Raw genomic sequence first — 15,443 nt, forward strand, 5'->3', positions numbered from 1 at the left:
TTAGAACCATCCTTCATTCAAGGGCAAGTGAGCCAAAAAGCCCAAGGAACTACCCTTCTCTGAAATATTTGTGATTCTTAATGACAGTCCTGCCATCAACAGCGTCGGGGGCGGTTATGTGCAGAGAGGTGCGCTGGGCTCTGTGTACGTGGCGAGAGGCACTGCTTCCCCAGGAAGTCAGCACTGTCCTCAGCGTCAATTCCTTAAACGGAGTCACGCAGATCAGAAGAAGGGCGAATAGTGGCTAATCGTGGATTTCATGCGTAGGAGACCCTCATCCCTGGTTGTCTTCCATCTCTTGGGAATGCGTTTCACATTCCCATCGTTGATGTTTCCACCTCTCTCTCCCTCTCCCTTCCTTTCTGAAATCAATTAATCAATATACATATATGTTTATATATGTATACACACACACACACACACACATTTGATTTTGAAGACTTACCATATAAACCATTGCACCTCCGAGTCCTCAGAGTCCTGCAGTGTGTGTGAAAAGGTTCCCCCCAGCAGCCTCACCCGACTACTGAAAGCACTACTGACTCACACTTGTGGAAAAGATCCACATTCCAGTGACTGAGTAGTATTAACAAAAGTGGTAGTTACACTCATAGTCACTTGCAGGCCAGGCGCCTGTAGAAGACAACACTTTCAACTACTGGGATCACGCACACAGGAAGTGCTGTGGAGCCCCGGTAGCATGGCTCAGCGGTTGACGTTGACCTAGGAACCAGGAGGTCTCGGTTCGATTCCCAGTCAGGGCGTATGGCCAGGCTGCGGGCTTGATTCCTAGAGTAGGGCATGCAGGAGGCAGCCGATCAGTGATTCTTTCTCATCACTGATGATTCTCTCTCTCGCTCTCTCCCTCTCCCTTCCTCTCTGAAATCAGTAAAAATATAATTTTTTTAAAAAGTGAGTCTCTAGCTAGAGATATTCAGCTATAAAAATAGTGCTGTAGATAATGACTAGTTATTATCCTAAACAGCACCTTTTCTTTGTAAAGAAATTTTATTTTGGCCCAGTCAGCATGGCTCAGTGGTTGAGCAATGACCTATGAACCAGGAGGTCACGGTTCAATTCCTGGTCAGGGCACACACCTGGGTTGCGGGCTTGATCCTCAGTGGGGGGCATGCATGAGGCGGCTGATCAATGATTATGTCTCATCATTGATGTTTCCATCTCTCTCTCCCTCTTCCTTCCTTCCTGAAAATCAATCAATCAATACATATACAGTACACACACACACACACACACACACACACACACACACATATATGAAGAAATTTGATTTTGAAGACTCACCATATAAACCATTGCACATCGGCTGACAGTGGCAGGACTGGCGTGAGAGAGACTGTCCACTTCAAAAATCACTCTTATTTTATTCGTTAGCGCGATTCTCTCGCTGTTTGCGAGGCACAGCGTTCTCGTGTTGTCCAGCATCGAGTTCAGGCTTTCTACCCAAAAGGTGTCCACGGGACCATCCAGGACAACCCACTGCCAATCGAACTCTGCGGAGAAAACATGCTGAGTGGGATGAGGGTAATCCCCGTCTTCTTTCATTACAGTCTCTGTGTTATTTAGAGAACGCCTCCTAATGAAGATGAAAAATGGTGCCCTAGCACACACTAGAGGGAACGTGTTTATGTGTAGCCTCTAGCAGGGGTCCTCAAACTACGGCCCGCGGGCCACATGGGGCCCGCCGAGGACATTGATCCGGCCCGCCGGGTGCCGCTGCCTGTCCTGCTCAGCAGCCGACTCGTCCCGGGCCCGCAGTGCGCATAGGAATTTGTTCATCGTTTTTTTTTTTTAAACTATAGTCCGGCCCTCCAATGGTCTGAGGGACAGTGTACTGGCCCCCTGCTTAAAAAGTTTGAGGACCCCTGCGTCTATCGAACAGGAATATTCAGACCACATACTTAATAAATGCTTTAAACATTGTTTCAGTATTCCCAGACGGTCCTTACAATTTGGGTAAGAGAGAGCCATGGGTTTATCTTTTCCATCATTTGGACCTGCTGCCTGTGGGAGGGAAGCAGGGAAGGGTAATAGACGCCCTTTGAAGAAAGACTTGAATAGACGGATATTAGACCATTCCACACGGGACGCCATTTCCTCCTCTTCCCACCCTCTGGACCCATCACCCGCCTCCTCGTTTTAGAAAATCAATAGGTCAGGAGAGGGGAAGCATGAACGGATCACTGTGGAGACAGAGGATGAGCCACTTGACAGACGTTAAAATCTCCCAGGACAGGCGAGGAGAGGAAGGATTCAGGTGTCCCCACTCAGGTGGGCTCTCGCAGGCCGAGACCCCTGCCTCGGGGGTTTTCTTAAAAAAAGACTGAGCCCCATCCATGGACTCCCCCCGACTGAACACCGAGGAGTCACACACACAAACGGAGATGCTCTCAGGAAGCAGAAGCTACAGCTGAAGTCCCTTTCTGAGTCTGGAAGGCAAGGGCCCTCCTGGGGCAGTGTCCCCCGACGTCACCAGGGGGCCTGGAAGTGGTGGCCGGGGTCCTGCAGGGACTGACAGCGTCTCTGGAACAGACCTCGTCCTGTACATCTCTGTCCCCTGGCACACAGCACAGTGGCGTCCGCTGGGTGTCGGATGCACTCGAGATGACCATGCTTGGGTGGCATGATCTGGCCTGGGCGTGTACAGCCCGTGTGGGGCCCACCCAGTGCACTATATTGCAGTGTGCCACGGCGGCTGCTCACCCAGGGTATTTCTACCGGTAACAACGACTTGGTGTAAACCAAAAGGGTTCTACGTAAGCCCTGGTATCTATCTGCCTAATGAAAGAGTAACATGCTAATTGACCGTACCTTGGCGACACCCACCAGCCAATCAGGAGTGAGTGTGCAAATTAACCCAACAAAGATGGCAGGTTAATTTGCATATGCAGGTGCCAAGCGGCCGGGGACGCAGGCCTTCCGCACCACCCCAGCTGCTTGGGGCCTCTGGGCAGCGTGGGAAGGCAGAAAGGCGGCTCCGGCCAGAGCGAAGGCGGTGCCAGCAGCCAGGGGAACGAAGGCCCATTCTTGCATCGGGCCACTAGTAGAACATAATTGCATGGGCTGTTATGTTCGTGGTAAAATTACACAAATTTCAAATGAGCACACAAGATAAAAAGAAATAGCACAAGAACAAGAGCACGAATCAAAAAAATTTTTAAAAAAAATATAAAGGAAGTTCAGATTGGGTCAACTTGCCTTTTCATGCTAATTCGTCATCTAGATGAAACTGAATCGCGATACTTACTCTCACTTTCGGTAACTGGGACCTCCTTCTCCATCTCTTTCTTGAACATGGCAGCATCGGCATCTAATATATTAAAGGCATGCAGCTGGAAAACCTGAAATAAGTGATCAACAACGTTTACATTTTCATTTGACCACACTTCCCAGTGAAAATGGACTGTATGTCAACGTGCTTTCTTTTGCGATAAAAATGGAAAAGGCAGAAGGTTCCCTAGCTGAGAAGACCCCCACGTGACCACCGCAGTGGACGGTAACTGCTGGGACCACAGGTCCTGTTCTTTTAGAACATTCTTTCCTTTCAGCCCGCCCCGCCCTGCCCCGAAAGGTAATACGATCCTGTTATATAATATTCAAATAATGCAGCAAAGCACGAAGCGGGGAGCAGACGTTCTCTGAATCTCCACCATCTCCAGCAAAACCACAGTGGACACCCGGATGTGTTTTCCTATTCCTTCCTTCACCATCGAGTTTCCAATGCTAGGCTGCTAAGAGTCACCTGCAGGGTCTGCTAACTTGCAGGGTCTGCTAACCTGCAGGGTCTGCTAACCTGCAGATTCTAACACCTCGTCCTTGCAATTCCGATGGAATTCGTTTGGAACGGAGCCCAGGAATTCCTATGTGTAGTAGGCTCCCCCGGTGAGTCGAGTTCAGGCTGTTCTCACGCCAACCTCAGAAATTCTGATCGATGCACATACTTCACTCTCAATTACCCGAGGGCTTAATTATTTATCCCCCCAGAGGGGCGAGTTCTGTGTCATCAGCCGAATGGACTGGTTTCCTTTGCCACCAAGAGCAGGAGGAGAGCAAACACTAGGCCTGTGCTGGGCGCACAGTGTGGGCTCGGACGGAGCACCCTGGGCCACCCGCGCACGGCCAGCAACGCAGCCAACAGCGACAGTCACTTCGCAGTCCCAGGCCTCACCAGGAAGATAGGCAAGTCCAACCCTCTTTCCAATTATTCTTCCTGCTACAGAGGCCTGCAGTGAGCGCCCCTGCCCACAAGTCCCTGCTGTGCTCTATGCACCCCTTTATCTAGATTTTTTAAAAGGTGAGTCAAATGTTATATGCATTTTAATCTTTAACAAATTCTACTAGGTTGTTTTCCTGAAAGTTTGTAGCAATAACTTGACTACCAATGAGATGTGAGAATGTGTGTTTCTCCACATCTTTGTTGTTGTTGTTAATCCTCACCAGAGGGAAATTTTTGCACTGATTTTTTTTGTTTTTTGAGAGAGAGAGTGGGTGGGAGGGGGAGATAAGAGGGCAGAGATGGGAAACGGGGCGGAGGGAGGGAAGGAGAGACACACACATCAATTGGTTGCCTCCTGCATGCACCCTGACCAGGGCCGGGATCGAATCTGCAACCCAGGTACCTGCCCTTGACCGGGAATCGAACCCCTGACCCTTCCGTCATTTGTAAGGTATATTGGTGATAACCAAATCATCACTTAATCCACTTTGTCTTCCTTCAAAAGCAAGCATCTTGAATTTCATTTTGTTTCCTGACCATTTTAAAACACAATGGGATATTTTCTGCTTTTTTTATAGCTTAATTTTTCTCTTTTTAAAAAATGATAACTTTTTTTAGCCTCACCCAAGGATATTTTTCCATTGATTTTTAGAGAGAGTGGAAGAGAGAGGGAAAGACAGAAATATCGGTGTGAGAGAGACACATCGATTGGTTGCCTCCTGCATGAGCCCTGACCAGGGCCTGGGCCGGGGAGGAGCCTGCAACCAAGGTATGTGCCCTTGACCGGAATCGAACCCAGGACCCTTTGGTCTGCAGGCTGACACTATCCGCTGAGCCAAACCGGCTAGGGCCGTGGTCGGCAAACTGCGGCTCGCGAGCCACGTGCAGCTCTTTGGCCCCTTGAGTGTGGTTCTTCCACAAAATAGCACGGCCTGGGTGAGTCTATTTTGAAGAAGTGGCATTAGAAGAAGTTTAAGTTTAAAAAATTTGACTCTCAAAAGAAATTTCCATCGTTGTACTGTTGATATTTGGCTCTGTTGACTAATGCGTTTGCCGACCAATGGGCTAGGGTGATCATAATTTTTATATTCACTTTTACCCTAGTACGTACTTAACGATGCTTTAATATTAGTCTTTAGATAATGAAATAATCCACAATAGTCAAATAAAAGTAATCATTCCATACTACACTTACATTAGATAAATCTGAGATTCTTGATTTTAGTACAAAATCACTGTCTTTATTTGAAGATCTTATACTGTTACAATATACATAATTTCGAATTGTTGCTGATAATAATCCATCGGTCCATTCCATGGTATTAGGGTCCAGTTGTCCATATAGTTCACCAACAGTGATACACTTTGGATTTAAAACGCAAGTATCCACTTTCCCCTTTCTTCCTGGAATCTGAGAAAAATCCAGGGTGGTTTTTAAAGACATGAACTACAGTACGGATGCCACCCTCACAACCTGGTTCTTATGTAACAGGAAAGGGGAAAAGGATAAACCAGGCAGACGTATGCCCAGTTAGGTCCGAGTGGCACGGGAAGGTGCCCGCCTGCTTGCCTGTCCATCACACCTGAATGCAAGTCCGAACGGGCGTGGCCCCTGCAAGCACGCGAAACCTAAACATATAGACTTCCCAGCAAGGAAGTGTCTCTCCTTCTCTCTCTTTTCCCTGTTGGGACTCCTGTGGCAGGGATGCTCTCTCCCGGGCCCACAGGGTTCATGGTCACATGGGGCTCCGTGCATGGACCAATGGACCTGAATCAGCCTGAATGCTACAGCACACCGGCTGCAACATGGACCGGACATTCTGGACACCGGCTGAAGGGGAGGGGACTTTGGAACCTGAGAAATGTAACTCTATGCCAGTGAAATCTACCCCATTCCAACCTTCTGTGCGAGTCTCAGAAAACTCCTTCTCTGAAGATAATCACAGGAGCCTCTCCCCCACCCATGTCTGGGAAGTCTGGGGCCCATTCATTCCTCCGGCATCAGTACAATTATTTAATTTTTTGCATGGCTGTTACCAAAGGGTTTTAGGAGAGATCTTTCACTCCAAAGAAAGGTTCACTATAAAGGTAGCAATTTCCAAGGAACTGTAAAGAATGGATGTTGTTAAAATCAGCCATAATACTCAAGTCATTATTTTAAAAATCCTGGCTATTACAAACAATATCCCTTTATGTAAGACTAGAGGCCCGTTGCACGATATTCGTGCAAGCACAGGCCTTCCTTCCCCTGGCTTCACTCCCAGCTGCCCGGGAACCAGCACGTCCTCACTTCTGTCCGGAGCACCGCTCCTGCAGCTCCCTCCGCCGCTCCCCCTCCCCCTCATAGCAGGTGTCCCGCCCCTCCTGGCCGCTCTGCGCCTGCATATGCAAATTAACCCACCATCTTTATTGGGTTAATTTGCATACTCACTCTCATTGGCTGTGGGTGTAGCAGAGGTACTATCAATTTACATGTTTGTCTATTATTAGGTAAGATAACTGAAGTACACACTATGTATTGGAGTCTACCTTTATGTTGAATAAAAATATATCATGAAAAAGTGGGAGTTATTCTAGGAATTCCAGGACAATTTAACATTAGTAAATCTATCAACATAGCTTAGTACATTAACCAATTAAAATATAAAAAGTAGATGCTAAAATCATTTCATAAATTCTAGGAGTCAAAAACCAAAGTCTAATGAGAACAGAAAAAGTATTATAAAGAATGATAATATCAAAGTATGATAATGAATATATATCATGGACCAAGAGTAAACATCATATTAAATGCATAAATATGAACTGCATTCCAGATAAAGTAAGAAATAAGGTATTATAGTTAACACTGTCTTGAAGGGTAAATCAATGCAGTAAGTTAAGAATATAAGTTACATAAATATTAGGAAAGATACAAAATTATATTCATTAGAAGATGATTCAACTGATTACCTAAAAAATTAGAACCTACCACTCCATTAAATAAGGTAAGTAAACATACAATAAACATACAAGTCGATCGTTGTATTTTACACTAGCAATGACCAGTTTGAGATTCAAATGAAAAACAATCCCTTCACTACAAATGATTCCTAAATACAAAATTCCTATCAATGAACTTAATAAGTACAGAACTTACGTAGAGAGAACATGATTCTGTAACTGAAGCATGAAATACGATCTTAACCAATAGAGAAACGTTTCATTCTGTAGAACATGTACCTGTGAAATAGAGTTCCGTAGTTCCATTGATAATAACTCTTCAATTGGTAAAAGCGTTAATGCTCTTTCTAAAATTCTTCTCACAGTTGTCTTTCCTCCACCTGTTGGACCCACTAACATCACACCGACACAAGCCTAGAACAAAATTGCAGATTTATGGCTTAAGTTTGGTTTACCAATGGTTCAACTGAGCTGAAACTTGAAGGTTCTTATTTATAAACACATCTCTAACTATATCCACAAACCCTTCCTTCAAATTATTGTTCAATCTATTGTAATCTGGGTTGTTTTTATTGACTAGGCCAGTGGTCGGCAAACTGCGGCTCGCGAGCCACAGGCGGCTCTTTGGCCCCTTGAGTGTGGCTCTTCCACAAAATAGCACGGCCTGGGCGAGTCTATTTTGAAGAAGTGGCGTTAGAAGAAGTTTAAGTTTAAAAAATTTGGCTCTCAAAATAAATTTCAGTCGTTGTACTGTTGATATTTGGCTCTGTTGACTAATGAGTTTGCCGACCACTGGACTAGGCTAATGTTAAAATCACCAGAAATCTAATTTTATTTACTTTAAATATATTTTTATTGATTTCAGAGAGGAAGGGAGAGGGAGAGAGAGAGATAGAAACATCAATGATGAGAGAGAATCATTGATCAGCTGCCTCCTGCACATCCCCTACTGGGGATCGAGCCCACAACCAGGGCATGTGTCCTTGACCAGAATCGAACCTGGGACCCTTTAGTCCAGCGGTCCCCAACCTTTTGGACCTCACGGACCACCTGTTGGTGACTGCTGCTAGTCCGCAGACCAATGCTCTACCCACTTAGCCACACCAGCTAGGGCCAGAAATCTAATTTTAAAATTCAAATAGTAATTTCCAGTTCTTGGTATTTCACAGTTGATCTCACTTTCCAATTCTCCTTTCTTCCTGTACCTTTCTCTACAAGGGGCTTCTGTAATAACATTTATCTGGGCTTTCCTTGGCTCCATTTTATCTTTGAGTTCCGATTAGTCTTTCCATGTTAGCCTCCGTAATTCATCTCTCTCTCGCTCCCCGCCCCCCCCCCACGCACACACACACACACTGAAACTCTCTGACCTCATGCATTCCAATGTCTTTAACTAGATCTAAATTCCACTGCATGCAGGTCCCCCAGTCTTTGGTTCTAAGGGCCAGAATGAATTCTCAATGGTCTACTAAACATGTCCACCTCAGTGTCTCACATGGTTTTCAGAGTCGACATGATCTAACCCGTATGGTCTTTTCCCACTTGTTGCTTCTCTTATTTCCCTAACCTAGGTAATAAAACCACTATGAACCAGTCATACGAAGAAGAATGCTTGCCTCCTCATCCCCTCATTGCCTGCAAAACTTTTGCTTGATTCTATCTTCTTCTTCCCATCCCAACCACAATTGCCTTACCTTGGTGTTATGGACTGAATGAAACCCTAACATTTGAATTTGGGGGGTGGGGCACAAACATTCACAAGCATTCTGTTGTGAAGACTCCCAGGTACATGTAAAAATTCCATAAATTTGTATGCTTTTCTCTCGTCTTTGTCAGTTTAATCTTCAGACCCAGCCTGGGGCCCTAAGAGGGTAAGGGATAACTTATTCCTCCATTATAATTGGTACCAGTAGATATAAAAACCAACAGTAATTAAGACTGTGCTGTAACAAAGAAGGATCTCTTATCCTTTAAGACAGCATGGAGGGACCTGGAGAGTATTATGCTAAGTGAAATAAGTCAGTCGGAGAAAGACAAATATTACATGACCACACTCTTATGTGGAATAAACTGATGAACAAAATCAACTGATGAACAAAGTAGATCCAGAGACACAGAAGCATAGCACAGCCTGCAGAATCTCAGAGGGAAGGTGGGGGAGGATGGGTGGGTGGGAAGAGATAAACCAAAGAACTTGTATGCACATATGCATAACCCTTGGACACAGACAATAGGGTGGTGAAGACCTGGGGAGGGGCAGGGAGGGGGGAGGAAGGGAATCAATGGGAGGGGGGAGAAGGGACAACTGTCATACTTTCCACAATAAAGATAAAAGAAAAGAAAAAACAGGTATTTGGGGAAGTGAAGAAAGTCTACATAATGAGATTTTATTGTCTAGATCTGATCAGATAAAATAGTAAATATGAACAAATTAGTTATATATACTTTAAATTCAACCAAGAGAAATTTATATAAAAATCTTCAAAATCAAGATTAAAAACATTCTAGTTTATAAGGGAAAAACCTGTGAAATGTTGTCATAAAGATAGAGAGATAGACCAAAAGAATGAAATAGAGAAGAAATCAACAAAGAAACCCACCCATTAGATATGAACACTTGGTACAGGACAGAAAGAGCAAATCAGTGAGGGAAAGTCTCGCGAAAATTGGTTCCCATCTGGCAAAAATAGATCCCTACGTGACGCCTTAAAGAAAAATAAATTCCAGACGATTTAAAAATGGGAAATACAGATACTCAAGACTTTTAGGAGAAAAAAAACATGTCTTTATGAGATAAGAAAACATTTTGAAAAATAGGGGACAAAGACACAAACCATTATTACAAAAGGATCCATACATTTTACTGCATTAACCACGTCTCTTGCACACCTGAACTCCATGAATGTTCCTAAAATGCTAAGACTTAGAGAATGTATTGGCTACGCATGTAAGCAAGACAGAATTATGACATGTGTAATGAAAAATTTACTAAGAAAAAGACCAATAACCCAATTGAAAAGTGAGTACATTACATAATCTGGCAAGTCACAGAAAATCCAAAAGGCTAATCTATCAATAATAATAAAAGCGAAATACGCAAATCGACTGAATGGCCGAACAGTGGAACGACCGTCCAGAAGCCGGGGCTGTGAGGGCCTACCTTTGCACGAATTTTGTGCGTCGGGCCTCTAGCAAACCTGTAAGAGGAAGCACAATTGCACTAGTCCTCAGGGAAATGCACAGTCTGACGTTTTCCCAAACGGTTCATTCGTAGAGAATAGGCAATTCAGAGAAGGAAGAATAATGGAATGCACAACACTTCGAACCACCTTTGCAGGATTTTTTTACAACTGTGCATTAAGGGGATGCAGGTGGAAAAGATTAATTTGTTAAGAGTTACAGTGAAGGATCAAACAAAGTCTAGGTAACTAGTTAATCGATAATCCACTTTACTCTGAAGAGTGTGGCAATCGCTCTCTTTTGTTAGTTCATATTGTGTTCTCCTGGATCAGACATTCTAAAATCCAGGGCAAAGAATTGCTACCATGTCATTCTACACTTACCTGAAGTTGATTATGGAACTGTATGATTTTCTCTTTCTGAGCTGGCCATTGTTGTAAGCCCAACAACTGTGTTGCAAGAGCTACTACTTTCTAAAAGAAAATAAATTCATTAATTTAAAATGCACTGCAAATCAAAATCTTGGTATATAATCCTAAAAAATCTCTCTTAACTAGGTACCAAATATCATGCTATAACAGTTCTTAAATTTTTAGTTCACCAACCTGAGAATAACGAGAACCTATTTTCCACCCAAAATACAATATATCCAAATTTTTAAAAAATACACTTTTATTGATTTCAGAGAGGAAGGAAGAGGGAGAGATAGAAACATCAATGATGAGAGAGAATCACTGATTGGCTGCCTCTTACATATCCCACACTGCGGATTGAGCCTGCAACCCGGGCATGTGCCCTGACCAGGAATCGAACTGTGCCTTCCACAGGCTGGGCAATACATCCAAATTTTATATTCAGAGACTCCAGTAGCAAATCCACAGATCCTCCCTATATTTAGAACTCATGCTTTAAAATATGCTTAAGAACTAGCTGTAACCACAGTACAAGTGTTTATCCTACAGTAAAAAAGACAATGTACATGATCCTACCTCTTAGTGTAATTCTAACTACCATTAAGGTAGGTTTTCAATTTTCTAATGATTATTTTAATGTTTCAATGTTCAAAATATTCAAAGAGAACAAGGAAAATTTTAACTATTGCAAACTTGATGTGGTTATGCAATGAAACATGCATGCATGCGGCCTGCTGGCCACGAGTTTGACATGCTTGCATTAAAACATCCCAGAACGTGTCTGTGGCTTAGAAAGATCCTTAATATTTCAACAGAGAGATGGTGAGGGCAGCTGTGTTTCCTTCTCAAGTGGTTCTTTCACTGTGGATGTCATCGGGAACTAAGAGAAAAAGACAATTCTGTCTGTCTTTCTGGTCAACCTCGCCTCCTTTATTTCTCGTTCCTCACACTCCTGCAGGGGACAGAGCTGAGGAGCACAGAGGGCTCAGCAGGGCTGTAGAAGGGAGACAAGTAGTCCCTGCCCTGTTGGGGGGGGGGGCGGGGAGAGGAGAAAGGGGACTCCCTTGGAGCAAACAAAACGCATAGGAGCCTTCCTCCCAGCCCCTCCTTCTTCCCCGGCCACAGGGCAGGGAAAGCTCTTGTCCCGCAGGGGGAGACATAGGTCTTTCTGCCCCCCACGTGATAACACAAATGGAGCGATTCGGGAAGAACTGTAATCGTTTTCATCCACGGGCTCGCTCCTTATCGCGATCCTCCACCTCGAAGTCAGGTGTGAGAGTTCGCCGAAGGTGGTCTTACCTCCAGGGCCGCCTGGCTGACCTTTGAAACGGTGGCCTCGGGAAAAGTGTCGCGGATGATGTTCTCGAAAGGGAGGACGTCGCTGGCGGTGCACTTGGGCAAACTAGCTTCCCTCACAGCTTCGATGATGATCAGCGTCTCCTCTGCTTCGGAGAGGCTGTCACTGGTGTTGCTTGAAGGACAGAAAACAAAGAGAAAGAAAGGGTGGGCCAGCGAGTGTGTGTGGCTGGCATGAAAGCCCATTCGTGTTCCTGTTGAGAGGTGGCCATCCCTTCCCCCCACAACTCCTGTCCCTCGGGGTGGACCAGCTCTGTGTTTTGGATGAGGTTTATCTGGTCCCAGCTCCAGGGATGGGCTCTGACTTCTCTGCAAAGTCAAGGTCATGTCATTCCCAGTCACTGATTCAGGGATGGGCGTTGCATCAGTAGAGGGTTGTGTTGTTTTTGTTTATTTGTTTGTGTGTGTGTGTGTGTGTGTGTTTTTGTTTTTTTAAAAATATATTTTATTTTTTTACAGAGAGGAAGGGAGAGGGATAGAGAGTTAGAAACATCGATGAGAGAGAAACATCGATCAGCTGCCTCCTGCACACCCCCTTCTGGGGATGTGCCCACAACCAAGGTACATGCCCTTGACCAGAATTGAACCTGGGACCTTTCAGTCTGCAGGCCGACGCTCTATCCACTGAGCCAAACCGGTTAGGGCGTGTGTGTGTGTGTGTGTGTGTGTGTGTGTGTGTGTGTGTGTGTGTGTGTGTTTGTGGCTGCAAATAACAGAAATGAATTCAGGCTAATTAATAGCCGATGAAAAATAACATGATTTATTAAACATCTCTAGGAGAGGGAGGGCGTGCCAGGCCTCACGGCTGGGGTCCTAGGGGACAACCTGACCCTTTTCACATCTTCTCCCGGAAAAGATCTTGCGTTGCAGTAGAGAATGACTTCACCCCAGTTATTTGCCCAATGTTGTATAATTCCCTTGGACCTAACAACTCAAAATTCAACTGACCTTTTAAACTTCCGCTTCTTCTTTCCCGCCATTATTATAATCGTCTTCAGAGACCTCAGGCCAAAATTATAATGATCCTATCAAACAGGAAAATATCTGAAGGATTAAAGTTTTGGAAGGAAAATGAAGTAACTGGGTAATAAGTGCAGAGTACACAGTTAAGTCACTGGTCGCCGTTGCTATGAAGAGGAACAGTCGTATGAACTCCATTTTGCTTCGAAGGTTCTCACTTCTCTCCCAAACTGGTGCTCCTGAAAGCCTCCTTAAAGAACAGTTAACAAGTATGCAAGGCATTAAACATGGCATTAAGCCCTGGCCGGTTTGGCTCAGTGGATAGAGCGTTAGCCCTCGGACTGACGGGTCACGGGTTCGATTCTGGTCAAGGACAGGTGCCTCGGTTGCAGGCTCGATCGCCAGCCCTGGTCGGGGCGTGTGCGGGAGGCAACCAATTAATGCGTTTTTCTCACATCGCGATTTCTGTCTTTCCCTCTCTCTTCCACTCTCTAAAAATCAATGGGAAAATAGCCTTGGATGAGGATTTAACAAACAAACAAATAAATACAATACAATAAAATAAAATAACAAAATAAAAAATAAAATTAAAGAATAATAAATAAATGAAATAAAATAGCAGACACTCGGTCACTCTCCCCAGATCTTGGAGGGAAGGTTCCACCCATATTGGGGCGTGGACTTGATGTGCCGACGGGAATTCTAGCCAACTCCTTCCCCAGGACCCTCCCGGACCGATGCGAGACAGGCTTTGCATCGTCAACCTTCACCCGGGGGAAGCGTTACCTGCTGGGAGAGCTGTTTGCTGGCTAGCCCGTACAGGTTCACCAGCTTTCTGGAGAGCGATTTTGCAGACTTGAAACCCACCGCAAACAGACTGATCTCAGCGATCATGTGGTAATGCGGCACCACCATGGCCACTGGGCGGAAGAGAGACTTCAAAGTATTGGGGAGGTCTAGGTGGCCCTTGTTCCTAAAGAGCGTAAGAAAACAAGGACGCAGAAACACCCCTCTTCAGCTTTCCACACGCGTCGCCACGTAATGTAACTCTCCCCCCAACAATCGCATCGGCGTTCTATGCGGTCTGTTATCTGAAGACAGGTTTAGGAGGTAGTGTCTATCCTACTTTTCATCCCACAAAGCGTCCTCGCTTATGATCGTGTCTTCCTCCCACAGTTCACCTGCTCCATCATCACCGCCTTCCACGAGCAGAGACCGACTGACCCTGCCAGCCTCCGCCCCGGGAAGCACTGCCTTCTCATTCCTCCTGCTCCTCTCACCAGCTTCTCAACCCACTGCTGACCCTTCCCTTTCCTCCCCTTTCCGCCTGGCTGCCCGGGAAGGGAGAACGCCAGAGCTGGGAAGCACACCGGGAGGCCGTCCCCGCGGACAGGTGCAGAGCCGCAGCCGGTGACGGCGTGGCCGGCGGAGGGGCTCAGACAGCAGTGGCGGGCGGATGGCAGCTACAGGCTCAGACCTAGGGAAGTGGGCCCGCTCCTGCTACAGATGAACTGATGCTTACCCGTAATTCATGGTGATAAATACTGCGCAAGACAGGTTGATACGAATTTTTTTTCCTTCCAGTACAAACCTACAAGACATGACAGCATGCATCACCAAGAGAACTAACTCTAGGCCAAAGCATGTTAAGACTACAACTGTGCCCGGCCGGCGGGGCTCAGGGGCTGAGCATCGACCTATGAACCAGGGGGTCACAGTTTGATTCCCGGTCAGGGCACATGCCCGGGCTGTGGGCTTGATCTCCACCCAGTAGGGGGTCTGCAGGAAGCAGCTGATCAATGATTCCCTTCTGTCATGGATGTTTCTTTCTCTCTCTCTCTCTCCCTTCCTCTCTGAAATCAATCCAAATATATTAAAAAACCAACAAATAGCCCTAGTCAGTTGGCTCAGTGGATAGAGCGTCGGCCTGTGGACTGAAGGGTCCTGGGTTCAATTCCTGTCAAGGGCACATGCCCGGGTTGCAGGCTCCATCCCAGCGTGGGGCGTGCAGGAGGCAGCCGATCGATGATTCTCTCTCTCCCGTCCTCTCTGAAATCAATAATAAAAAAAAAACAAACTTAAAAAACAAACAAAACAAAAACAAAAAAACCCCAAAACCTGAGTTTGGAACTTTCCTCGGGCTGTGTTCCATTAAAACCTAAACAGAGCCTTTGGGGAAGGAACCATGGTAAGAGGGGAAATGAGAGGCTCATCTTAAGCCAAAACTTCGTCGCTCCCGTCTGGAGCTGTGTGAGGAGTTTCGTGGGGCCTGCGGCCGGGAGGTACCCACATGACTGAGCGGAGCGACCAGGGAAAGAACCCGGGAGACCTTGGGGCCCAGAGCTCCGCCCAGAGGG

The 15,443-nt window shown here is 45.8% G+C and overlaps 1 protein-coding gene across 1 annotated transcript in view; it reads right to left on the reverse strand.

Moving 5' to 3' along the window:
- Nucleotides 1-15,443, reverse strand: part of DNAH14 (dynein axonemal heavy chain 14) — a gene marked incomplete at its 5' end in the record, with an annotated part of 150,360 nt that overhangs the window by 82,542 nt on the left and 52,375 nt on the right. The window contains 9 exons of the mRNA XM_080651070.1: nt 1,303-1,511; nt 3,272-3,359; nt 5,430-5,645; nt 7,457-7,591; nt 10,741-10,830; nt 12,070-12,241; nt 13,075-13,151; nt 13,873-14,059; nt 14,609-14,677. Of these exons, the coding sequence (XP_080507196.1) occupies nt 1,303-1,511; nt 3,272-3,359; nt 5,430-5,645; nt 7,457-7,591; nt 10,741-10,830; nt 12,070-12,241; nt 13,075-13,151; nt 13,873-14,059; nt 14,609-14,677 (1,243 nt within the window). The remainder of the gene's footprint in view (nt 1-1,302; nt 1,512-3,271; nt 3,360-5,429; nt 5,646-7,456; nt 7,592-10,740; nt 10,831-12,069; nt 12,242-13,074; nt 13,152-13,872; nt 14,060-14,608; nt 14,678-15,443) is intronic.

This window comes from Plecotus auritus, assembly GCF_963455305.1.
Source record: "Plecotus auritus genome assembly, chromosome: 14".
Taxonomy (NCBI): domain Eukaryota; kingdom Metazoa; phylum Chordata; class Mammalia; order Chiroptera; family Vespertilionidae; genus Plecotus; species Plecotus auritus.